Source organism: Lates calcarifer, linkage group LG17 (genome assembly GCF_001640805.2).
Source record: "Lates calcarifer isolate ASB-BC8 linkage group LG17, TLL_Latcal_v3, whole genome shotgun sequence".
NCBI classification, from domain to species: Eukaryota; Metazoa; Chordata; class Actinopteri; family Centropomidae; genus Lates; species Lates calcarifer.
The window spans coordinates 25419268-25446851 of NC_066849.1; the positions used below are offsets into that span (position 1 = coordinate 25419268).

Sequence of the window (27584 nt, forward strand, 5' to 3'; positions counted from 1 at the left end):
GGAATCAGGCGCAGCAAGTTCAAGAGTAAAGGCCTTTTCACATACAGTGCGACGTGAATATAGAATGTGAAAATGCGAGACACTTGCCCGCGAATATACCAGAATATACAAGCTCCACTGTGGCTGGTTGGGGACATATTTTTCAGGATGTTTGTGGGACAGTTTGAGGTCTTGTTGGGGATGCAGCTGCTGCATTTGAGGACGCACACGACCCACTACAGGGATCCTTCTGCCTTTATTTGCGGTGCGAGAGCTCCAAAACTTCTGTGCGAAAGTAGTCATGACAAAAAAAGCTCCACAAAATGTATAGACTTGTGAATGAATCCATCATCCATCAACACTGAGAAATGGTTTGCTCCAAGCATTTTGTGCTTTAGGTGAACAAACTGATTAATGTATCAGACTCTGACCATGTGGTTTATGATTGTGACTGATTCTAAGGCTTAATGTCATCAGTACAGTCAGATGAACAGATGTTCTCCAGAGGCAACATGGGAGATGATTTCTAGACTGTCCTCAGCAGAAAAATGACGGCAGAGGTTGTTTGTTTGTTTGTTAGCACATAAAATGACCTGTGTAAAATCACACATTTAATACTGTCTTCTCCAAGGCTCTCAACTGCATCTCACAGTCTTCAGTTTGTTCAGTAATCATGGAGATGTGATAACAGTGGGTCGTATATAAGAGCTAATGGACAGAAGATCAGAGCTTTATAACTCACGTTACATGATGAAAACTGAGCACAGTGTGGTTGAAAGCCCTGGAAAAACCTTGAGCTAAGGATCTTTTTGAAAAGTGGATTTTTTGATCATTTGAGAAATGATTGCTCTCCCTCAAAAGTCTTTCTCAGAAGTCTTTCTGTTTGTAATGATGATTTTTGACCCCCCCCCCAAAAAAAACTAGTAAGTGGACTTTGAGTTGGGATTATGTTGTCGCAGTTACATTGTCCCCAGAGTAGCATCACATCTGGAACAAGGGGTCGTGCTGTTGATTAGTGTGTCTGCTTCACGTGACCCGAGAGGAAACTATGCGTCGAACCCCCGGCTCTGAGATTGCTATTGAACCCAGAAGTCAATTTCCCACCCAGACATGCAGCACGTAGCCTACACATGTTCGGGAATCAATACAACCTATGGATCCAGCTCCGAGCAAAAACCAGAGCAAACGCCCGAGTGATAACCGGCGAACCTGCTTGATGGGTGAAATTTAAATCCCAGACTTTTTGTCGTCGGCGGTGGCGGCGGCGGCTGTGGCGCTTGCAGGCTGTTGTGTTGGCCGGCTGGTGATAGATCTGAATCATGGGTCCGTGTATGTGTGTGCGTTTCTCTCACCCAGATAAACTGTGACCTTTACTGGAGTAGGGAGGCCATGAAAGCAATCTGCTTGTGTAATTACCTGTCAGAAGGGAGCCTGTTACTGCTGGGGAAAACACAGCATATCGTCATCTAATCTACAAAGCACAGGTGCTAAGTGTGCGTCTACCAGCGCTGTGTATGTGAAGGCAGCACACGTATAGAGGCGTGTTATATACATGGGGTAATTAATTCTCTATTAAACAACTGGTGTGGGTGGGTTTCTTGCACTTGGTGGGTGAAAGAGGGTGTGGTGCGTAACAAAGTGTTTCTGTGTGTTAAAGTTGCCCGATTGTTCCTTAGTTAAATCGCTTCCATGTAGGTGTGTGCAGAGGGGGTGGAATGTGTGGCGCCGGTGCATGTGCCACAGTAATTGTTCTTTCCTTAAATAGCTGCTGTCATAGTTACTGTGTGCCTGTGGGCAGGTTGTTAGAATACATTGGCACCTGGAACCTTTTTTTAAAAACAAAAAACTTCTCAAGAGGCTGTGAAGATTTCACGAGCGTACGCGGCTCAAGATGCAGGGAAATGTGAGGATGCCATGTCGTCGTCTTGCTGTTTTTACCACCCGTGCGTTTCTTATTGTGTGCGTGTTTGTGTGTGAATTCACGCCTCACCTGTTTCTCATTCTCATCCTCGAGCCTCAGCCTCTCCTCGATGCAGCTGCGGGCCTGCAGGAAGACTTTCCTCTGGGTGCGCTCGGTGAGAATCCGCACAAACACCCCAGACAAGTTGACGCTGGTGAACAGCACCGCGTTGGCCACCAGCTGCACACAAACAAGAACAGACATGCCACAATGGAAGCTGGCAGCGTCTGCGTACTGTATGTGCACGAGAGCCCGAAGGAGCACACGTGTCCATATATGTGTGTGTCTCTGACTGCAATCATACATCCTGCCTAGATTAGACCTCCCAATCCTTGATTAATCCATAGGATGGATTGAATAAACAGACATCAAGGTCAGCGCATGGATTATTACAACAAGAACCATAGGTGTGACTTAAAACAACAAAAGCAGTACAGAGGAATGGCTTGCATCATTGATTAATGATCAGAGACTATTGATCCCTGCCGGACACTTAATTTGGTGGATGAACTCTGTAGCCTGAAAGGTCAGAGGTGAAAGGTCAGAGAAGCATTAATCCAGTGCAGACAGATGGATGATACGTTCTCTGTACTGTGATCAACAAACACCACCTCATGAACAAAAATAGTTGTAATTAGGGCCCGAGCAACGAGTTGCGTGGGCCCAACGGGGCCATGCAACGAGTTGCAAGGACCCTCTTGTTTTCGGTCTGTTTATTATTATTATTATTATTATTATTAGGGCCCGAGCAACGAGTTGCGTGGGCCCAACGGGGCCATGCAACGAGTTGCAAGGACCCTCTTGTTTTCGTTCGGTTTATTATTATTATTATTATTATTATTTTTTTTCTTCTTTTTCCGCCTCTTTGATCGCCTTTTTGAGGGCCTTAAAATGCGTCAAAACTCCTGAAAATTTGCAGACGCGTCAGGCACGGCGAAAAATTTAAGAATTTAGGGGTCTTGAGCATGGGTGTGGCAAAATGGCCTCGGTAGCGCCACCTACATTTTTAACGGAACAGCCCCTCAAGCCCGTTGCGCCTAAAAATCTGAAAATCTGCACACATATGTAACATCCCATGACGCACCAAAAAGTCTCTTGGAGCCATATTCTAAACCCAACAGAAAGTATTTTTATTTTGACCGGAAGGTGAAAAAATTGTGTGTTTTTGGCCATTTCCAGGGGTCGCTTGAACGCGAACTAGTCCTAGACGCATTATCCGATTGACTTCAAAATTTGATAATTTGTTCTTAAGACATAGACGAAGTTAAATTGCAAAAGTTTCGGACTTTTCATTGAAGGGCGTGGAAGTTATGGCCCCTGAAAGTTCGATCACTCGCCACAAAACAGGAAGTTGCTTTAAATTTGCTATATTTCGGCCATACTTTGTCCAAACTGCATCAAACTTTACAGGATTGTTAATGGTACCTATCTGCACACATCCATATGTCAATATTCATACAATTGTTGTAGCACCACCTATTTATAGCAGGAAATGACATATTTTATAGTGTGATGTCCAGTTTCTAGACGGGTGACCAGATTCACTTCAAATGTTGTCAGCCCCTCCTTGAGGAATTTTTTGGAAGACTGGCTCCGAAAATTGTGAGTTTTGGTCGAAGCGTGTGCCGGTTCTGGCCCGTCAAAGTTCAGAAACCCAACTTCCTGTTTGAAACCTCAGATTTTGGGGTAACTTCCTGTTGCGACTCTCTACTTTATCCTATAGATGGAGCCATTGTATTACTCTTTGATGGGTTTTTGGAAGGGGGTCTCTGTGTGTGTGCGTCTGTGTGTGTGTGTGTGTGTGTGTGTGTGTGTGTGTTTGTGTTTGTGTTTGTGTTTGTGTTTGAGGGGGGAGGGGAAGAAGAGTTGATTGAGTCTGTGAGAAGCTGCCACAGAGAGGTTACAGTCAGGAGAGCCAAGAGCTGCTTTACACGCGGTATAAAAACTTCAGTTAAGATTTGAGCTGTCACTTGAGAAAGCATCATGCCAAAAACTAAGGAAATCACTGTAGACTTGAAGAATTGTCGATGCTTAGGAAGCAGGAGAAGGATATACAAAGTTATAACAGCATTTCCAAGCGTCAAGAACTCAAATGAGAAGCGTCACCGAGAAATTCAAGGAGAGCCACACTGTGCAGAACAAGCCTGGCAGAGGTAGGAAGCCAAAGATTTCAATGACCCTGGAAAGAAAACCAGTTAGAGACCTGTCTAAAGAACCCATAAATGCTGCCAAGACACTAGTGAATGACTTAGTTAAGTCTGAAATTGTAGTCTCAAAGAAGATTACATGAATTCATGTAATCTTACCATATGTCTCCCCTTGACCAAAGCTGAGCGTGGATTGATGCTGTCTTTACAGTTTGGTTTTGATCAGTTAGGAAATTTCACACGGGGTCAGCTGATTTTTTCGTCTTACTCAGTGTACGGCGACAGGAAAAGTTCACTAGGTCCTCCAGCGTCGAGGTGAACCAGCTGAATATAAGCCACTCAAGTTGACGACAAGTGCATTGAAAAGTAAAAGCTGCTGGCCTTTACCTTTTCTTTGTCAAAGCGCCTGTTTGGCCAGTAGTTAGTAAAGTAATATTTTCAGCGTTGTCCACAGTCTCATGACATGTTTAACAGGAAGCACAGCACGCTGGTTAAGCTCATGGCAAACTGTTACTAACAGCTAAAATGAAAGCTTGTCTGTATGTAGTCTAACTGGTTAGTTTGTCACTAATCTCCAAATTTTGCAAATTGCTATAAACTTCACTCTCTTAAACCAGTAACAGTCTGAGCTGGACTGATAGGGGTCTGTATGGATAAAGATAAAATCCTAATGATACCCATCCCTACAGCTGGTTAGTGGCTTCGCCCTGACTTTAGGCAGATGAGATATTCACTGTTCAAATAACTTCATTATAAGCCTTGTTTAAGCATAAATGATTTATATATGCACCCAATAACAGAACTTAAAAAAATGCTTTTGCTCAAAGCTCAAAGCTTGTAAACTCAAGTTAAAACTGAGTTTTATCTCCTTTTGGGAGGGGGTATTTCTCTGTGTGTTTGTGTGTGTGTGTGTGGGTGTGTTTGTGTTTGTGTTTGAGGGGGAGGGGAAGAGGAGTTGATTGAGTCTGTGAGAAGCTGCCACAGAGAGGTTACAGTCAAGAGAGCCAAGAGCTGTCACAGATGATGAGCTCTGAAAAATATTATCACAGAAAATAATTAGCGTAAAAGCTTTTATTTAAAATTTTAACATCTGGGAAGTGTGAACTGTTACGCCAGCGTGTGCCCTGCGACCTGCGTTGACCCCGCGGTTGCCGGGGTCCCGCGGTCGCCGCTCCCCGACGGGCGCCGGGTGCGAGGGCCCGTTCAACGCTGCTCGCAGCTTTAATTATTATTATTATTATTTTTTTTCTTCTTTTTCCGCCTCTTAGATCGCCTTTTTGAGGGCCTTAACATGCGTGAAAACTTACCAAAATTTGCAGACGCGTCAGGCACGGCGAAAAATTTAATAATTTAGGGGTCTTGAGCATGGGCGTGGTAAAATGCCCTCGGTAGCGCCACCTACATTTTTAAACGGAACAGCCCCTCAAGCCCGTTGCGCCTAAAAATCTGAAAATCTGCACACATATGTAACATCCCATGACGCACCAAAAAGTCTCTTGGAGCCATATTCTAAACCCAACAGAAAGTATTTTTATTTTGACCGGAAGGTGAAAAAATTGTGTGTTTTTGGCCATTTCCAGGGGTCGCTTGAACGCGAACTAGTCCTAGACGCATTATCCCATTGACTTCAAAACTTAATAGTATGTTCTTAAGACATAGACGATGTTAAATTGCGGCAGATTTTGAGTTTTTGTTGAAGGGCGTGGAAGTTATGGCCCCTCAAAGTTCGATTACTCGCCACGAAACAGGAAGTTGCTTTATTTTTGCTATATTTCGGCCATACTTTGTCCAAACTGCATCAAACTTTACAGGATTGTTAATGGTACCTATCTGCACACATCCATATGTCAATATTCATACAATTGTTGTAGCACCACCTATTTATAGCAGGAAATGACATATTTTATAGTGTGATGTCCAGTTTCTAGACGGGTGACCAGATTCACTTCAAATGTTGTCAGCCCCTCCTTGACAATTTTTGGAAGAAGTCCTCCGAAAATTGTGAGTTTGGGTCGAAGCGTGTGCCGGTTCTGGCCCGTCAAAGTTCGGAAACCCAACTTCCTGTTTGAAACCTCAGATTTTGGGGTAACTTCCTGTTGCGACTCTCTACTTTATCCTACAGATGGAGCCATTGTATTACTCTTTGATGGGTTTTTGGAAGGGGGTCTCTGTGTGTGTGTGTCTGTGTGTGTGTGTTTGAGGGGGGAGGGGAAGAGGAGTTGATTGAGTCTGTGAGAAGCTGCCACAGGGAGGTTACAGTCAGGAGAGCCAAGAGCTGTCACAGATGATGAGCTCTGAAAAATATTATCACAGAAAATAATTAGCATAAAAGCTTTTATTTTAAATTTGTTGCAACAAATTCAGGTTTCTTACAGCATTTTCCTTATTGAAAACTAAATTCTACCTGAAATGTATCAATAAAAATCTTCTTTTGCAGTTAATGTCACCAGTTTATAGTTTAGTTTTAATAGCATTCCCTGTCACTGATGTGCCTTTAATTATCGGTTCTATCAGGGATCATTTATGTGTTTATCTTACGGGGGTGAGCCACCTCACAGGTTGGTTATATTACCTGTTGACCTCAGCTCAGTGAGCTAAGACAATGTTTAATGCAGTGTTTTTTCTGATATGAAAATGGATATTATTCAGCACATCTAACCTCAGCAGGCCCCTCTTCAGAAACTCATATCTGCAGATGTCAAAGCTGGCTCAAACGTTGTCCACAGTCTCATGACATGTTTAACACGAAGCACAGCACGCTGGTCAAGCTCATGGCAAACTGTTACTAACAGCTAAAATGAAAGCTTGTCTGTATGTAGTCTAACTGGTTAGTTTGTCACTAATCTCCAAATTTTGCAAATTGCTATAAACTTCACTCTCTTAAACCAGTAACAGTCTGAGCTGGACTGATAGGGGTCTGTATGGATAAAGATAAAATCCTAATGATACCCATCCCTACAGCTGGTTAGTGGCTTCGCCCTGACTTTAGGCAGATGAGATATTCACTGTTCAAATAACTTCATTATAACCCTTGTTTAAGCATAAATGATTTATATATGCACCCAATAACAGAACTTGCAAAAAAATGCTTTTGCTCAAAGCTCAAAGCTTGTAAACTCAAGTTAAAACTGAGTTTTATCTCCTTTTGGGAGGGGGTATCTGTGTGTGTGTGTGTGTTTGTGTTTGTGTTTGTGTTTGAGGGGGGAGGGGAAGAGGAGTTGATTGAGTCTGTGAGAAGCTGCCACAGAGAGGTTACAGTCAGGAGAGCCAAGAGCTGTCACAGATGATGAGCTCTGAAAAATATTATCACAGAAAATAATTAGCATAAAAGCTTTTATTTAAAATTTTTACATCTCGGAAGTGTGAACTGTTACGCCAGCGTGTGCCCTGCGACCTGCGTTGACCCCGCGGTTGCCGGGGTCCCGCGGTCGCCACTCCCCCGACGGGCGCCGGGTGCGAGGGCCCGTTCAACGCTGCTCGCAGCTTTAATTAGGGCCCGAGCAACGAGTTGCGTGGGCCCAACGGGGCCATGCAACGAGTTGCAAGGACCCTCTTGTTTTCGGTCTGTTTATTATTATTATTATTATTATTATTAGGGCCCGAGCAACGAGTTGCGTGGGCCCAACGGGGCCATGCAACGAGTTGCAAGGACCCTCTTGTTTTCGTTCGGTTTATTATTATTATTATTATTATTATTTTTTTTCTTCTTTTTCCGCCTCTTTGATCGCCTTTTTGAGGGCCTTAACATGCGTCAAAACTCCTGAAAATTTGCAGACGCGTCAGGCACGGCGAAAAATTTAATAATTTAGGGGTCTTGAGCATGGGTGTGGCAAAATGGCCTCGGTAGCGCCACCTACATTTTTAAACGGAACAGCCCCTCAAGCCCGTTGCGCCTAAAAATCTGAAAATCTGCACACATATGTAACATCCCATGACGCACCAAAAAGTCTCTTGGAGCCATATTCTAAACCCAACAGAAAGTATTTTTATTTTGACCGGAAGGTGAAAAAATTGTGTGTTTTTGGCCATTTCCAGGGGTCGCTTGAACGCGAACTAGTCCTAGACGCATTATCCGATTGACTTCAAAATTTGATAATTTGTTCTTAAGACATAGACGAAGTTAAATTGCAAAAGTTTCGGACTTTTCATTGAAGGGCGTGGAAGTTATGGCCCCTGAAAGTTCGATCACTCGCCACAAAACAGGAAGTTGCTTTAAATTTGCTATATTTCGGCCATACTTTGTCCAAACTGCATCAAACTTTACAGGATTGTTAATGGTACCTATCTGCACACATCCATATGTCAATATTCATACAATTGTTGTAGCACCACCTATTTATAGCAGGAAATGACATATTTTATGGTGTGATGTCCAGTTTCTAGACGGGTGACCAGATTCACTTCAAATGTTGTCAGGACAGACTTAAGGATTTTTGGAAGACTGGCTCCGAAAATTGTGAGTTTTGGTCGAAGCGTGTGCCTGTTCTGGCCCGTCAAAGTTCGGAAACCCAACTTCCTGTTTGAAACCTCAGATTTTGGGGTAACTTCCTGTTGCGACTCTCTACTTTATCCTACAGATGGAGCCATTGTATTACTCTTTGATGGGTTTTTGGAAGGGGGTCTCTGTGTGTGTGTGTGTCTGTGTGTGTCTGAGGGGGGAGGGGAAGAGGAGTTGATTGTGTCTGTGAGAAGCTGCCACAGAGAGGTTACAGTCAGGAGAGCCAAGAGCTGTCACAGATGATGAGCTCTGAAAAATATTATCACAGAAAATAATTAGCATAAAAGCTTTTATTTTAAATTTTTACATCTGGGAAGTGTGAACTGTTACGCCAGCGTGTGCCCTGCGACCTACGTTGACCCCGCGGTTGCCGGGGTCCCGTGGTCGCCACTCCCCCGACGGGCGCCGGGTGCGAGGGCCCGTTCAACGCTGCTCGCAGCTTTAATTCATATTGTAACTAATGAGCAAAACACGTCTAGGTTCAGTTCGTATCTAGAGGTTATGACCCTGACGAGAGATTGAACATACTTCTTCAAAGTTAGATTTATTTTTCAGACTTTCCTTTTATCTATACCTATTTTTTTTAGTAAATTACAGGGTGATTTTACCAAAAATAAAATAAAGAAAATGATCATCCTCTGGTCGAACTGGTCATATCTGCAGATGAGAGATCACAAGTAGACATTTCTTTGTTTTAAGGGGTTAAAAACAAACTATTATTAATCTTTCACTATCACAGATGTTATTGTGTCTTAAAGCAGTGCTTCCAAACTTGGCGTCGCGAGAAAATCAGAGCTAAAAAGAAGAATAAAATGTGTTTCTGCTGCACAAAATCCCTTTTTTCTGATGCATACTTTTTGCTTGTGGATAATTTTAGACTCCTCTCAAGGCCCCTAAAAATGTCAAATATAACAACCCAGGAAGTGAAATCTGCAACTTCTCAGGAGGGGTCACAACACAAACCTTCATTTTAAGTCAGAAGTTTAATGAAGATTCAGGTGTTGTAGAAAATATTTGATGGCAAAAATGCATCTTAAAGGCTAAAATCACTGCCTCTACCTGCACTTTGTGATCTCCGCTCTGCAGCTTACTGATTTAAAACACGCTGGATGATCGTGGGTGTTGACCCCCCAGGAAGGACCGGTCCAGGATCAACAGTTTGAGGCTCTGCAGGAATCCTGAGCGCCTGTTTCAGCACCGGCAGCTGGACAGCTCCTCGTCTGCTTCATTACACTGCTGCGCAACAGTGAAACTTTCTGCTCGTTTCCAATTCTACAACTACAGTATCCTGGAGCTAAAATCGATAACGGAGGGTGTTTTAACCTCCTCTTCTCTTGGGAAAGTCGGATGAGTAAGCACGCTGCCTCTCAGCATCGCTTTACATTCATACAGTTACTCCACAGCCCAGCTGGGAGCTCCCCAGTACAACTACACTGGAGAAGTTTCTCGGCGGTACCTGGAGTGACAGGGGCGACTCAGCCCTGCTACCGGTGTGATATGATGGTGGCTCGAGTGACCGGGATGCGGGTGCAGCACTTACCGGTCTCCACAGCTTCTGTTTCCTTCCCGTGAACGACGTCGCTATGACAATGAAGTGGGATGTAGCCAGCATCACCCCGAACAGCACGGCCATCAGCGTCCGCACCGGCAGCAGCACGTAAGCCACGAGGGTGACCAGCATGAGCTGCCACACGCCTTGCTCAGGGGCAGCGGCGCTCACCAGCTCCGACGTGCCGAGCGCCAGCGGGAACGGGCAGCAGAGCAGCGCAAAGGTGAAGCTGAAGAGCAGGGCCAGCTTCGCGATTTGCTGCAGCTGCGTCACCTGCAGGTATTTGACGTTGGTGACGATGAACAGCGACAGAAACACCACGCAGTGCACCGGGTAGGAGCCCTTGGACAAGGTGAGACGCGGGCTGGACAGCAGCTCCACCAGAGACAGCGACGACGCGGCCACGATGAGCACCGCCAGCGCTTTGAGGGTGGCGGTCTGCTCCAGCTTCAGGTTGTAGTTCTGGAAGAGAGCCTCCAGCTCCTGGCTGTTGAACTCGTCCTCGCAGGCGATGGCGCCCAGGGGCGCACCGGCCGGGCAGTGACCCTTCCTCCGCCGGGTCTTGACTCTTTCGAATGGCATCTCCTCCATGTTCCGGCCATTCATGAAGCGGGAATGGCGCACGACGACCCCTCAACTTTTCGGTTCCTCTCCTCCGTGCGGGAATCGAACCGGCACCCTCTCCCAGTAAACATGCGTCCTGGATGTCCGAGGGGGTCGGGCTCGGTGTTAAGCGGCGGGAGAGGGTGGCAGTGGAGGAGACAACAGAGCACCGCACGCGCTCTCTATCCACAGGTTGACGATTGTTGGTGTGTCGTCAGAAAAGTAGCCCGACCAATGTGCAGCACGCCTCTCTCTCTCTCTCTTTCTCTCTCTCTTTCTTTCTCTCTCTCTCTCTCTCTCTCTCTCTCTCGGACCACCTGCGGTGCCTCAGTTACCGGTGATCCTGCGCTCGAGCAGGACTCAGAGGAAGCATCACGCTCACGTTTGTTGATAATCAAAACACCTCACCACGAGGCTCAGCGAACAACAGCCCCTCATCACAAACAATCATTGTATTATCTTCTTCCCTGTTTGGACTTTCTGTCTTGACACACACCTCTCTCTCTCTCTCTCTCTCTCTCTCTCTCTCTCTCTCTCTCTCTCTCTCTCTCTCTCTCTCTCACACACACACACACATAGTGTAAATACGATATTCTACCGCGTGTCCTTCTCCAGCTTTAATTTGCCTCAGTGAAATGTCAGTGGTTGGGTGAAGACAGCAGCAAAACAGCGCTGGTGATTTCCCCTCACAGTGTCTGCAGTCAGAGCTGATGTAGTTCCCAGCTAAAAATAGACCAGCTGCACCGGTGGATGGTCCAATATAGAAACAATTTGGTCTTTCCCGCATCTCTTCCCCTCATATATTTTATTGCAGAATCAAGTGGTTATTTCACACCGAGAATTAAGAGGAGAGAGAGAGAGAGAGGGAGGGAGAGGAGGAGAGGAGTTGGTCCTGCAGGGAGATAAAAATAGCGCTCTCTTCCCGAATTAACAGTGAAAATGTAAGAATGATGACGCGCATCTTAAAATGTGATGCACCATTGTTGTGGTTGAGGGCATGTTGGTTGCATATTTGCATAATTTGTGCATGCATTTGCATTATGCCTTAGGTCATTTAATGTATGTTTAATGGGAGTTTTTATACCTTAAATTGAAACTTAAACACCCACAAGGAGAGAATCATTCTTTGCAGAGCAAATACTGACAGAATAAGGGTTGGTTAGGGGTAAATGTAACTCGACATCACCCGAGAAGGACATATACACATGCAACTGACAGATTTCAGCTAGAATCACTGAGTAGAACTGTGAAATAAGATGCGTGAGAATATGGGAAAGAAGGAAAACGCTGAGCTGTCTGCAAAACAGCTGCAGCAGCAGAACTGCAGTCAACAATAACTGACAGGAAGGAAAAGTTATACAAAAATATTATGAGGCAAGATTACACAAAACGTGCTGCTGTTCAAATTAAAGAGGATATATGTGCAGTATTATTCTTGCATATCAGTGTCATAGGTTATTTAAAGGGAGTTTAATGTGAGTTGTTGTTGCAGAACAAATACTGACACAGAACAGGTCCACAACATAACTGATATTATCATAGAAGGACAATATGGAAAGAGAAACGTCAGCAAAAGTAGAACATGGAGAAAATAGGATAAAAATGTCATATATAAGAAGAGGCTGTTTGAAATTAAAATGTACAGTGACATTTCAGGAGGGGGAAAATGAGATTTTAGTGTAAAAGGTACAGCAGAAGTCTTCAGGATATGGAAGACGTAATGGGAAGTGTTTACATGCATTAAATGATATTTGCATTATGTGTATTCATCTTAATCATAACATCAGATATAAAGGTTTAACATACGTGCAGAAAAGTAACAATGTGGTGCTTTGTTTTAATGTTTTATTCAGACAGTTTTAAAGTGTGGACTCCAGGAAGATTAGCAACAGCTACGTCTGAAGCTAATGGAGCTTCTAGTGAAGTAAACAAACAAGGTCTTCATTACGTCACGAAAACATCAGCAAACAGTTGCTGACTTTGACGAATTCATCACCCAGAAATAGCTCAAACAAAGCGCATATAGATCTGTGGAAAGCACTCCAAGATTGACACGATAATAAAATCCTGCGTCAGTGCCTGTTTTTACAGGAATGTGTGCGTTTATGTGACGCCTCCTTCTCACAGCTTTACATCAGTCTTAATTGTCGGATCCAAAAATAACAGGCTTTTAACATCTAAAATAGCTCCTCTTTAGTGCACGTATGCATCTTCAGAGGACTAAATGCAGGTGTTTTTCTGTCGCTCCAACCAATGACCTTGTGTTTTTTTGTAGCACGTGTGCCTCAGATCGCTAAGATCTGTGCAGAAGTCAATGGACTGGCTCATCAATGAAGAGGTCAATGTGAAGCACTTTGGGCTCTCCCTGACAAAAAGTCTCTACATGTGCACACGCAATTACTATGTGGTCAATACCCACTATCATCCAGTGTGTTTTTAAATCAATACGCTGCAGAGCTGAGATCACAACAGTAAGAAGAAAGACAATCTGACCCCCATCTGAGGGGGGGCGACGACTAATAAGATTTTGTAGAGTGGCCGTGCCAATGGAGTGAAAAGAGCTCACACACTCTCTCGTTGTAAAAGACTCTGCACTGGACTGTGGTTAATATTCTCCATGATAGACTCTCCTCTCTGCTGCTGACGGTACCAAGACGTCAAACTGAGAGAACGGGACGGTCAAAGGTGAAACAACATGTGAGAAAACATTCATTATTATTTGGAAAAAATGCAAAAATGTCACTAAGCATCCAAGAAAAACTGTTACCAATGAGAAACAGACATTAGCTAACGGTAACAGCCAGTATTTTGTATTTACATAGAAGGAATTACACGTTGACTATTAAATTAAAGGTATAGTATATCATTTTTTTTAGCATTAAAATGTCTAAAAACGATTGGAGCTATGTTATTTATTTTGTTGAGTTGTGTACTTATATTATCCAAAAGGTTTCCTGCAATTTTCACACCAAGAGAAATCAAGGTTAGCAGTCTATATCCCTGTTTTTACTGGTTTCAATCACCTGGTCCTGGTGTGTGTGTTCATTTAAAAATATCATGAACTTCAAGAAAAAATACCAATATCTGACTTTAAATGTGCATATTACTCATTTACTCAAGGTCCACTCATTAGCTTTTTCCAGAGCTTTCAACCACATTACATGTGTGTCACTGAATAAAAGCCCTATTTCCAAAGTCGACAGTGGACTTGAATCAGTTATATATGATTATATCCCCACAGTATGATGTGTATGTGTATGTGCTGTATAGTATATTCAGAATATTTTACTTGGTGAATTCTTGGGAGACAAACAAACAGATTCATGGTCTCCCTGTGGATCTGAGGACAGAAACTTCAATAGAAGCTTTTAAGCACCTTTTAAAAACAAACCATTTTCGCCTGGATTTTACCGACTTCATCACTTTAGCAAAAATGTAGATTTAACTCCACTGCTTTCTCCCCCCCTCTTTTTTTTTGACACTGTCATTTCAGTTGTCTGCTTTCTATTTTTCTCCTGATTTGAAACACTCTGAGTGGAAACCTTAGCGTTTAAGTCGCTGTATAAATAAACGAGCAGCACTTAAACTGCTTTCAGCTGTTTTGGGGGGGAAACATAAAACGGCGGCGTTATTTTCCATCTCCACAGAAAAGAAGAAAAAAAAAAACCCCACCAGCTTGTTCCAACGTGTCTCATCTCTCCTTCCATCTTACACATGAAGTGATACAGCATCCGCACTCTCACACTCTCTCTCTCACACACACACACACTGGATCCATTTCTCTCTCCCCTGAAGTAAGTGACAGCTGCAGATTTTTGGACCGTCCCTCCCTCCAGGATGCCTGACAGTCCCTCGTTGCCATGGCAACAGAGGCAGTAAGGCTAGCAGTTGTGACTGATATGCTGCTGAGGTGTTTCCCAATCTGACACCCTGGCTCCCTCTCTCCATCTTTTTGTCTCTCTCTCTCTCTCTCTGACTCTCTTTCAGGTGGTTTGAGATGATGAGTGCAGCTGATGTGTTTGTATCCGTCTGCGCCGCGGTGACACAGCGCCCTGCCCTGCCAGCTCATTGTGCTCACTGACATTTCTCCAAATTGAGGCTCTGACATGAAGGACGGCGGCGGCGCAGATGAAAGCTCCAGAGGTGACCGAACCCCCCACCCCACCCCGCAAACACACACTCCCAAACCCTTCACAGAAACCTTCCTAAACCAAAAGCACTGCAAAAACAAAAAAAACCCACAACACAGGAGGTGGGTGAGTTGAGGGAGGGAGGGAGGCAGGGTGTAGACACATGCAGTAGTGGAAGCTGTGTGTGTGCTACAAGCATGTCTGTGTGTGCACATGTGTATAGCGAGTAAATTCATAAATTTATAATAAACTTTGAAAATGTCAGAGCGAGTCTAGTGCCGCCTCAAACCAGGTGACCCTGAGATTGCAGCTTTGATTTGTTAGGCGCCCTGTTCCCGTAATCACAGCCAGGTGATTTCCTGGTCAGGGACCCGGTGTGTGTGTGTGTGTGTGTGTGTGTGTGTGTGTGATGGGAGCCAGCTGGCAGGGAGACACAGAGACAGATAAATGGGAACTGAGCAGACTGGGCTCTTTTTCATGAATAGGAGCCCTCCACCGGGGCTGAGGAAGCCGCCGCCGCCGCTGCTGCTGCAGTGTTGTTTGCATTCATGAATAAACCTGCTCGCTGCCATTCATACAAACACAATTAGCTCCATGCTTCTCCTGTGGTAGACGCAGAATAGACAAACACAAAAACCAGCTCTCATGAATAAATGCTGATATTTATACAGCCGCTGAAGGACCTCGTGAACCGTGTTGTCCACATAATCACTCTGCAAACGCTAAATGGATACAAGCTCACATCTTTCACATCTTTACACCATGTGCTCTTGCTTAAGTTGTATAAAAATGCTAAAACGTGTGGTTAAAATTCAAGCGGAGCTCTCTGTGACACCTCCATGCTGTTGTTTTAATGTCGCTTTTTAAAGCTCACAACAACCAGCAGATTTTATGTATGCATCCATATGCACAGAGGGGAAACGAAAAAGATGAGAGAGACACAAAAAAAGGGTGTTCAGCAGTAGGCTGTGTGTTAAAGTGTGTGTAAATGTGTGTGTGTGTGTGTGTGTGTGTGTGTGGCCTCTTGGGTTGCAGTGTGTGTGTGGGAGTGTTATTGAGAGATATTTTTAATTCTGTGTGTCAGCTCCTCTCATCTCCCTCAGCAAGAGACATCGGAGGGAAGCTGAAAAACATTTCCAATGCAACTATCATTTAAATACACACACACTCACATATACACACATTACACACACTGTTTGCCTGCATGCACACACACACACACACTCAGCACAACACATACAGTTTCAGAACTCTTTCATATGGCACCAGTTGCGTCTTTGAAAGTTAAAAAAAGCCTACCAGATTGTCTGTGTTTTCTTTTTTTATGACTTTCCCTCAGAGTGCTTGTGAGGGAATTTTACATGAACACGATTAAAATATGAATGCGATTCCTGAACGGATACAATTCCAGATGAAATCTAAATGAATGATAAAATAATAAATAAAAAAATCTGCCTGTCAAGCCACAAAAAAAAAAAAACAGTCTGACACTGAAGGTAATGAAAGATTAAACAGACTAACTGCTCCTCACCACTTGTAAGAAGAATCAACAACTTCTGCTGTTTTAGTTTGAAAGACGTTTAATTCTGCCGACACCTCCGAGCCGCAGCAGCTGAATAATACTTTGCCATACAGCAGATGATGACAATAATAATTCCCAGTGGAGCAGCTGTCGTCGACCTAATGACTTTCTTCCATGCCATTGCTTTTAGGAGGAGCGTGCAAAGTCACTGTGGACTGCAAAGTAGGATTAGGGTCATCCTGGTGGAATACAGCGCGGGATTTCTCTCAAGTGAAAGGTAAATGGATTTTGCTCATACTCCTATTCTCAGTGAAGCTTGTGAAAAAAAAGAAAAAAAAAGGACACAATTGTCTCAATCACACGTGGCACAGCGGGTGTGTACTCGGTTTATGTGGCCTCCCACAGCCTGAGGAGTACAGTGAATTCACTCAGGGTTTGTGATCTCAATATTTCTCATTTCTACTTGACTGTTCGGACACGACGGAGTTGCAGTCTGAACTCTACACTCTTAGACGTATGCATGTAGATTAATATGATGCTCATGATGCTGTTAAACATTTAGGATGTGTCCCAAAGGTGAAAGATGAAAATGGTTCCTTGAGAATTATTTTGATGTCACACTGATTTTTAATAAGGAGAATGGAGCCTCTGTCATTCCCACTCTGCTCCCTGAACACCTGTTGTTGCTCTGTGTAACTTTGGTTTAACAGGTTCGATCTCCCTCTAACTGAGTGACAGTCAGCTGGATAAACTGCTGGAATCAGGCCCAGCAGGTTCCAGAGTAAAGCTGAACTGTAGATCAGTTAAAAAGACTCAGAAGTCATTAAAAACCAGTGTTCATCTCTGATATCCAGGGAAACTGATGGAAATGTCAAGAATTTAAAATGGAGTTTGGTGTGTTTGTTATAGCGACAGCACTTCCTGGTTCCTGAAGTGGGGGATTATGGGTAATATACACCGTTTGGCTGTGTTTTCTGTACATGAAAACCACTTAACCGCTTTGACTCAGAGCCATTTGTTCCATTTGGTTCCTTTAATTGAGGAAAACTTGTCAAAATCTAACAAAACCGGAAGATTAGAAGACGATGGTCATTTTATAAATGTAAACGATGACAAAAGACTTATTTTGTTGTGTCAGTCGGAGGATTGGTCGATCTAAAACGTACAGACAAAGCAAACCAAGACTTGACTGACGGAAAAAAACAAGCAGGATAATGACGCTGGCTGCAGCAGGGGACAGATACTGATGGTCTGTTAATGTCGTCATTAAGCCAAACTTAAAAGCATTATGACTCAGATTATTAAATATTAAATATGATTACTTTATCTAAGTTCATGTTAACTAGTCCAACAACTTTGAGTCGCCTAAAATTGAGGGAGGTAAATATTCTCACTCTGCAACAAATAACAAAACAGCAGCCAGTGATTCAGAGTTGCACAGACTTCCTCTGACCTGGATGACCAAGAGCCTAAAGTACCGTCTGTACCCAGAAAACCAAAAGGAGGCTCAGAGAAATTAATAAAACACAGACGACTGTGATGAAGGTCTCCGCTCTCGCAGCTCCTGCCGTTAACATGAGTTAAAAGTATTTCCTCTTGTACCTCCTGTTCTGCGAGTGCGGTTCAATTGTTTCATTATTTTCAGATGAGGGAGTAGCAGGTGGCCCCGTCTGATCAATGCAGGAGTCGGGCCGAGAGACACAGAGAGAGAGTGAGAGAAAACCCTCGGTGACCGCGGTCCGGGGTCGACTTCACAATCAACCTGACACATCAAATATTCAGCGGCGGCTCGGTGACACTCTGAAACCGCTCGCGCTGGAGACAGAGAGCAGGGGGAGAACCAGGGGACGTAATCACAAATACTCATTATCACCATGGAGCCCTGTGTGTGTGTGTCTGTGTGTGTCTTTCACACTTAACACTGGCACTTATCCCCAACAGATTATAGCTCCACACATCAAATATTAAAGCTGTGGTGTGAATTATTGATCCCAATCAATGTTTGCAGATCAGAGCTCTCAGCTGGCAGAGGAGGAGCTAATGAGCGAGGGCTAAACGGACAGATGAGCAGCACTGCAGAGCCCCAGATACACTGCTGCTGCACAGAGTTACTGAAACACCTAACCTTGACGATTAACCCCGTGGTGATCACAGAGACAGCTCACATTTTAAGAGACGGTGAGCGTCAGATTTACTCAAATTAACCCAAAAAATCAGCCAGTCCTTGCGATAGTTGTAAGAGCTTGCGTTGCAGCTTTAAATGTTCGAACTATAAGATTGTACGGCAGTTTCTCCAGGCACCACACTAAATTATCTGGTTTTATGAGCCAAAATCAAAGACAAATCCTGCATCAATCTTAACAAGCAAACAGCGTTATAACTACACTGAAGAGGACTTTTCCCCAGACGTTTTCCTCTCAGGCGGCGTTTGCACCCAGGCTTGTCTGACTAATCATTTTCCAACTTTCCAAAACTGAACCAAAACACCAAAAAGAAAAACACGTTGTCAACTTCCTGCATTGTTAACTGCACAAAGCTAGCAGCATATTAATCTAGACAAACAACACATCTACCCACTAAAATGAACATGCTTGGTGCTTGGAAACACATCACATTTCTCACTTAGCTGATGCTTTTATCTGAAAACTACTTACATGTGTCGGACAACAGTAAAGCTTCAGTGCAGTATGAGACCTTGAAGTAAGTACCAGTACTAAATCTGTTAAATAATAAAACACGTATCTGTGATAAAATATTCAAACATCAAGGAAAACCCCATGGTTGTTTCCTTAGTTTGCTGGTATAAAAAATACTTTGAACATGATACAGGTCGGTTGTTTCAAGCACAGCTGTAATAGCTGGATGATCTGATCCAATTTGAGTGTGTTTATCTCACTACCTTTCACTACAGTGTGGGGAAAAAAAGATGCTCTATTTTCAGTCGGACTAAACCCAGGTTATTCTTACTGTAGTGGTGTGTGCATCCCACTAAAGGAAGTTGAAGAAGCTCCTGTTAAAGGATTTTTATATGCTGTTGTGATGTTTCAAGCTAAAAATCCTCTAACAGGAGCTGTTTGGCGTACAGATCCATCTATTTACAACTACTCCTTGATGTTTTTGATCCAGCATCCATCTTATGAGATACTTTAACTGTAATCTAACCAAAGGATAAACTTCCTCTAAGATCACTGAACATCGTTTAACACTAAACTTCATGTTTAGCTGTGATGCACAGTATTTATTTGTAGGTTAAAATGTGCAAAATATTTTGTATAGTGCTGTAAGAGTTCGTATCCATACTGACTCTAAATTTTGATAGTGCAGTCAGGTCTCCAGCTCCTACACTGTTTACCCAATCTGAACAAAACACCCTCCAAAAGCCTGAAAGTCAGCAGCTTCACCTCTTAGTCACTGTTTCATTTCAAATCCAATGTGCTGGGAGACAGAGCCAGCACAACAAAAAAATGTGTCACTGTCCAAATACTGCACTGTAGTCCTCACACACACACACAGTGACACACTCACAGGTAGAGCAGCTGTGAGCCCCACATCTGATTACTTTATTGACACTGGGCAGGAAACACAAGTGGAAGCGTGCCTCATCTGAGTGTAAAATACACAGAGGGACGATGCTGCTCCATCACATTAAATGACATAACTAGTTTACATCAACGCTGCTTTACTGCGTGCGGGGAACAAAACTGACAGATTAGCACGGCGGAGCCTCGCGATCCATAAATCGGTTTGTTTATGTGCTAGAATTGTTAATGCAGCATGCTGGTTTGCCAGCCTTAGTTGTGTCTGAGCATCTCTAAAACCCCCAGGGTCTGTGCTACAACCGATGATTAGCATTTACATAATGAGCTAAATGTTAGCTGCTGCCTTAAACTGCTACTTCTCAGCTGTAGGGGGCAAGCTGACCTCCACAGAAACAAACAGGAGGACTCTGGGAAGGGGCTGGGACGAAGAGAGAGACGTGGTAGAACAATGTTGAGGTTCAAAATGGTGGATGTGCTGAAGTAAATTCTATTTTTAGGAAGCCTCATATATTTTCATCTAATCCCATGAAACGATGAATATATTCTATCATCAAGTATTTCTGCATATCCAGAGTTTGATATATCTTATTCCTGTGTCACAGAGCTCCACTGTTGTCCAGAAATGATTAGAAACACATCAGTGTTGCATCAGGTGACGTGCTCCTTTATTGCCATAAGTTTGTGGTTTGCTGTAGTTCCTCCTGTTTGTTAAAAACTAGTGATCAAAATTAGCCTTTTATAAATATGAAACTTTATATTTGTGAGGAGTTTTTAAAGACACACATTGTTGGTTTGGTCTTTTCATGGGATCATTTCAACTTTTGGCCAAGGAAACAGATTAAAATTAGCCTTGTAGGGCTTATGCTTGTTCTAGGATGAGAGTTGTCCCCGTAAAATAAACAAAACAAAACAATCATTACATACAAGCATTCAGGTATTTATTCTATTCAGTGAATCAGGTACGTTTTCTGTTCATTTCATCTCCCCACATAAAGCTCTAAAAGCTTTATCAAAGCCACTGTCACACTGCTAGTAATATAATTCTAGTGGACAAATGCTGAATGAAGTGATTTTACATTTGTTCATTAACTTAAAAGTCAAAGTTAAAAGTTGAAAGTCCAAATGTAGCTGCTCTGTAATTTGTCATTTCCATCTGTTTGTAAACTCGTTAAAGTGCTGGTTCTGGAAAGTTCTGGAAAAGGCTAAAAAATGTACCATGACTTTTTAAAATATATTTTTGGGAAATATGCTTATTCACTTATTTTCTGAGAGTTAGAAGAGTTGATTTATCTCACCCTCATGTCTGTACGGTTAATATGAAGTTGTCAGTTAGCTTAGCTTAGCATAAAGAATAGAAAAGAAGGGGAAGCAGCTAATAAGCACGTTATTTAATATGTACAAAGACATGAAGAGTAGAAATTATACTTTTATGAGAGTTTGTGTTTAGGTTTGTTGGTCCAGGCCAAGAAATAGCCTATAGCTTTAAAATGTTATATTAATGCTTTAGGTTTTGTTCAAATGAAATAAACGAAACATAAGCTAAGCTAACTGGCTGCTGCATCTAACGTCAGCAAGATATTAAGTGTATTTCCCTAAAATGTTCCTCAAAACAAATTCCAAATTCACATCACGTGTCCTCAGAAAAAAACAGCATCATCTCTGTCTCCATTTCTCTGTTCCTCTGAACAAGACACAAATACTCTGACTCTCTCTCCTTTCAAAACACACTGCCTCTTCCTCCTCTTCCTCCTCTCTATCACAATCTGTCTTCTCAAACACAGACAGCTTGCCTGACCGCCTGGAATACACATTCGGATCTGCTTGTCACTTCACATCTCCCTCGCCTTTGTCTTTCCTTCTCTTCTCTCTACCTCTATCTGTCTAGCTCTCTTCCTCATAATCTCTCTATCTGTCCATCTCCCCCCCACCCCTCCTGCTTTGTGTGAGCATGCTAGTCAATAGAGATTTCCTTGCTTTTAACTCTTCTGCTCGGGAACCAAGGGACGACCGGGAGCAAGAGGAGGAGTGGTGGGGCTCTAAATCTAAAGAGTGGGGGCTCTAAATGTAAACAGTGGCACACAGAGCAGCTTAAGAGGGCTATAAATAGAGCGATAGAGCAAGAGAGGGAGCAAGCAAGAGAGAGATAGAGAGAGAAAGCTTTGCTTACGGAATAAAAATTGCTCCCGACAGTCAGGGATTAGTGCTTCCCTGGAGGATTTTCACTCCAAAAGCCCAATCTGGGGCGATTGGGAAGAGCACCAGCCTCAGTCATCTTAATTCAGTTAAACCCTGCCCAACACAGATAGAAAACATAGATGTTCACACGCAAATGCATACACAGAGACAGACAGTGAATATAAACACACACACAGCAGCAGAAGGGGGAAGCAGGAGGTGAGTGCAGACGTGTCAGTTTGTAAAAAAAAAAATCATTTATATGAATAGAAATTTAAAATAAGGGCAGGTAAGTGAGCTAGTACAGATGTAGAGTGTGTGTGACTGTGTGTTTGTAGTTGGTCATAATTGAAAGATACACACTCAAACGCTGCCATGCGTGTCCACACACACTCATACACACACACACACACCACTGTGAGCCTCATTACCAGCAGATTACTCAGCACCTGATCCTGCTAAGCTTGTTAAACAACACTGCTCTGCAGCTCACACACACTCTGACACACACACACACACACACACACTCAGAGTGAGGTGCTATGAATAACTGTTATCATACAAAACAAAACAAAACAACAGAAACACCTTTACTGATAAACAAGCTGCCATTCAGATATTGTAAATTGAAAATGATTAGGTCTAAATTTAGGAACCGTATCAGTAGATTTTCTTTTGGCCACTAGGGGGCAGAAAATCTTCAAAACAAAGTGACAGATACATCACCATGTCTTGGACTTTTAACATACGAACAACAACAATCACAACATCCTGTGTGTCAGAATTTCATTTCCTGCCAATTCCAACTTGGTTTGGTTTGGTTTAATTCTGTCATAAACCAACCAACCGGCCAAACTAACAAACAAACAAACAAAAAGACACAGGTTCAGTTGTAAAACATTTACAAAATGAAACAAACTTTTAAACGGCACGCATAATCAAAGCATGGCACAGCATAAACACACTTAAAATTAAACTAACTGTGTAACGTCCTGTTGATTTTGTTACAGTCTGTTTGGGTCTCCACCAGCGCTTGAGAAAAATCTGTGACTCTTTAGCTGCTAAATGTTTGTTTTCTTCACCAGCTGATGTCTAACTGTGTCTAACAGTTTGAGAACAGCTGCCATAAAGCCAAAACAACGAACTATATGAGGCTAAAAAGCTGCAACATAGAAATTCTCTGTCCTTAAAATTGCAGGAAAACCATTTGAAATCCTCTGGGATTATCTCACAAGTCTTTTTTTTTTCTTAGCAGATGAAAAGTTGACATTTTGGAGATGAATGTCCGTGTACATGAGTGTACGTGCAGAGGCCCATGCAGCCCTTTTATTGCTCAACAGTGTGTGAGAAATGATGTGGGAAGTGTGTATACAGTAGCACTGCTGCAGGCTTACTTCTGCTCAGGCGCTGCACACATCTTAGTTCCCACAGCAACACATTAGCACTCAACTCTTACCATGGTGGAGCCTGTAAACAAAATCTGTATGTGTGTGTGGGTGCTACTGAACTTACATCTCTATGAGGACCAATTTGATTATTAGGGACATTTTTGAAAATCATGTTTGGAAAGTAAAGAGTTTTTGCAAAGAACTGAATGTATATTTTGGAATGTGAAGTTATTTATGGAAAATAAGGACATTTTTTAAAATGGAAATGCATTTTTGGAAAATGAAGACAGTTGTCACAAGCTTGAGGACAAGTAAGGACATTTTTAGAATGTGGGGACATTTTGCAAAGTGAGGACATTTTTGGAAATTGAGAGCAACTGTAGAACTTCAATGACATTTTCAAAAACCAGGATCGGTTCTCAAGCATGAGGATATTTTGGAAAGTTGGGACCTTTTTCATTAGGGGAAAACATTTTGAGGACATTTTTGCAGAGTTTTTGGAAAGTGAAGACATTTTTGAGGACATTTGGAAAGTAAGATTTGTTCGGAAACTGAGGACATTTTTGGAATAGTGAGGATATTTTGAAAAGTGAACATTTATGAGCTCAACTGCTTTAAGTGAATTCATTTTTGTGACCTTAAGACAGTTTTGTAAAGTGATAATATTTTGGGAACTGAGGACTTTTGTGGACATTTGTTGAGTCCTTCAAAGGAATAACATATGAATACCTAGCATACATGCCATAGCCTGTGAATACATGCATGCACACAAATGTGAGAACATGCACTGATCACTTTCCCTGAGCCTAATTCTTACATTAAATTGTTACTCTAAAGTGTTCAAAGTGAGTAATTCCTTCAGTTCTGTTCGCACGGACACATGAGGTCCTCACAAAAAGAGAAATCTAGGAATATGTACAAACACACAGACGCTGTATACAGTATATCCCACACACTCATGCTGCAGATTCTCTGGCTAAAGTTTTTCTTTTTCTCCCCAGGATGAATAAAGTATAAGTTTTCCTGAGTGTGAATTAAAAATCGATAGCTCTGAGAGTTGCAGGTACCGTATGTTGGTGGATGGCCGGGGTGGGTGTCTGTGGAGCCGTGGCTCAAAGTTAATTCACTTTCACAGTTTGCCAAACAAATGAATAAAATATGATGCTCCAGTTTGCAAAGAGAAGAGGGAGGGAGGAGGGTTGGGGTATTCTCTAATTGGAATTTCTGTCGGCTGAACGAGAAGTTGTGGGGAGACAAATAATTCATTCACACACACATACACACACACACACACTTACTGTACATTTAATCAAGTTGGTCCATTAGGTAACCCAAGGTGTTGGCATAAGCTACATCCTTGGGGATGTGGGAATATGAACATCTACTCTGATCAAAATAGGACAAAAATGCTCTGTGCAGTCATTTGCTTTTTAAATATTTCTCTATATATACTGATTTCCACAACTTTATTCATGATCCACTGTTACTTTGCATCTTATTTTCCCTCCCTTTTAACGACCCTAACGGCTACAGAAATACAGAAAGTCAAACATGTGGCCCGAGGTGATAATTCTGAACAAATACTCATGAAATATTTTCAAATGTTTGTACAAAATAAAGCCGACAAACTTCTGGGAAATCAGCTACACTGCTCCCGTCCTCCGAGTCACGCAGACACACAGACAAACACAAGCCCCCGTCCATTAGAGGTCACATGTGGGCGCACAGCTCATAAAAGTGGTGGCGAGAGGGGCTGCAGCGGGGAGGGATATAACCGTACTGACGTGGTTTTCTGGTGACACAGTGACATTGACGGAGATATTTACCGTAACCTCGCGCCGGCCTTGGCTTGAAGAGGAGAGGATGCTGTAATTCAAACACTTGTTCTAGTCTGAGTGACCACCCGCCATCAGTTTTATAAAGGAAGTCACTCTGGTTTCCATCATTGACTGACAGAAGGGGGGAGGATGTATACAGATGCTTTACTTTAAGCCCTTATCTTTAAAATTATTCTATTATCATGCAGGAATGAGTTCTAAAATCTGGAAGTAGGTTAGCATTTTAGCTCTTCCTTCTCTCATGTCCCAAAGTTGATAGTTTTTTAAATGGGTTTTTGGTTTAAAGCCTCGTTATCTATATATATAACTATATCTATCTATCTATACAAAATATTACTAATTTTCTAAGAAGAAAGGCTTTTGTAGAAGAGGTAAGCATGCTCAATCAAATTACAACTTGGAAGCTTTACAGCCTAACATTAGCTTTTTACATAAAAGCGGTGTTCATTTATGAAGCTAATGCATCATACTGCCTTTAAATTAAATAGAATATAATCTGTATTATGAGTTTAAAAGCAGGGTTTATGGAGAACAATAGCTGCCTTTTCTTGAGGTTGATTTTGCAGTTGGAAATGTCATTAAAGTGGTATTGAAGCATAAAGCTGGAAGCTGGTTCTCCTCACTGCCCTGCCAACTTTTTGATGTGATGAAATTATGTATGGTAATTTGAATAAACCAGTCTGAACAGCCCCTCAGTATGATGTCTAACTTGACTAATTCAGGGACTGGATGAGGCCTGTATACAGCTAGATATCAGTCAGTCAGTGGAAGGGAGCGGGAGAGAGACAGATACTTATAAACATGTATATATATATGATGCATTAATGTTTCAGCATGAGTTAAATGTTGTATATATTTACGTCTGATATATGATGAAGTATGAGAGAGCAGAGAGCCCCTGGGCAAAACTTTATTTGGGTAATATCCATCAAGTGAGCTGCACCATGCAATTCCCTAACAAATTTATAATTCATCAAATTAATTAAAGTCAAGTGATTTCCAGTCAATCTGGAGTCCTCGGGGCTCTGGAGCAGTTGGCTCTGGTCGGTAATCTAGCTTAATGGAGCAGAGTATAAATTAGCATTAAAGCTGAAAAAGACACCACTCTTGTTTGAGCAGCTTAGCTTAGCAAAAATACTAAGATATAAAGTATTAACCAGTGAGCTTTTTAGTTGATATTGGGTGGATTTTGTACCTTTGGACAGAGCTAGGCTAGCTGTTTCCCCTCGTTTTCAGTCTTTGTGCTAAGCTAAGCTAACCAGCTAATAGCTGTAGCTTCACTTGAGCTTTGCCAGAAAGCAAATAAACATATTTTACCAAAATGTCTCCCATAATTGCTCAAAGTAGTATTTGTGTACAGCACAGTGTCCAGGAAATACTTAGTTACTGTCTGTATCTGTTGACTGATGAGGGCAGTGTGTCTACCGTGTAAAGAACTTGCATTTTTAGACACATTACACTCTGACCTACATTTTTCCTTTCCTTGCTTTGCTTTTCTTTTCCACCTTATTTCTGTCTCTCCCATACCGTCTCTCGCTCTGACAGGCCTAGCTGGGCAGTACAACTCAGATTGGTGTGAAATCGCCGCCTAACAGGCGGGAAATTGGCTCTGTTATTTTTGGAGCGGAGTCATGGGGGACCGTCGGACCATCATCCTCTCTCTAATGAGCAGGTGATGGAGGCGTAGCCGGGGAGGGAGAGAGGGATGCATGGCGTCTGAAACGCCACACACATGGCAGATGTACAGATGAGAGCTGAGAGCAGAGAGAGAGCGAGAGGGGAGAATAGAGGGAACGAGGCGGTGCAATTTCATGAGGCCAATATGAATATCGCTATCAGATCAGCCAAATATTAATAACCTCTGTTGACATCCTCCAGTCCTGCAAATGAGCGTTAACAGAGCTGGACTTGGCCTGCGCGCAGTGTGTGTTTATGCTGAGATGATGGAAGTCTGGGGTGTTGGAGAGGATGGGGGTTGGTTGTGGCCTGGCAGGGAGGTGTCAGGCACAATCCTGTCTTCAGCCAAAGCAGAACATCGCCTGTAGAGCAGTGATTCCACACCTTTATTGTCCCTCAACCCTTTTATCATACAAGAAATGTTAATGTTAAAGGAAAGGCCCACATTTTGTCCTTTAAAGAGTCGCTAATCATTTGATGAGATCCTTTCCCAACTTGATTCCAGTGTGTGTAAGTGACGGGGGGATAAAATCCATGAATCCACAGCCCTCACTCTGTGTAAAAATGCTTTCTCAGCAG

The 27584-nt window shown here is 42.7% G+C and overlaps 1 protein-coding gene and 1 long non-coding RNA gene across 2 annotated transcripts in view; one reads left to right on the forward strand and one right to left on the reverse strand.

Annotated features, from left to right (window-relative positions):
- Window positions 1–11029, reverse strand: part of LOC108879606 (adenylate cyclase type 1) — a 50435-nt gene extending 39406 nt beyond the window's left edge. The window contains exons 1-2 of the mRNA XM_018670937.2: window positions 10125–11029; window positions 1970–2119 (exon numbers count right to left, since the gene is read on the reverse strand). Coding sequence (XP_018526453.1) covers window positions 1970–2119; window positions 10125–10739 — 765 coding nt within the window. The 5' untranslated portion in view covers window positions 10740–11029. The remainder of the gene's footprint in view (window positions 1–1969; window positions 2120–10124) is intronic.
- Window positions 1–16666, forward strand: part of LOC108879607 (uncharacterized) — a 36666-nt gene extending 20000 nt beyond the window's left edge. Inside the window, exons 4-5 of the long non-coding RNA XR_001960371.2 lie at window positions 14724–14879; window positions 16579–16666. This is a non-coding gene — a long non-coding RNA (uncharacterized LOC108879607). The remainder of the gene's footprint in view (window positions 1–14723; window positions 14880–16578) is intronic.
- The last annotated feature ends 10918 nt before the right edge of the window (window positions 16667–27584 follow it).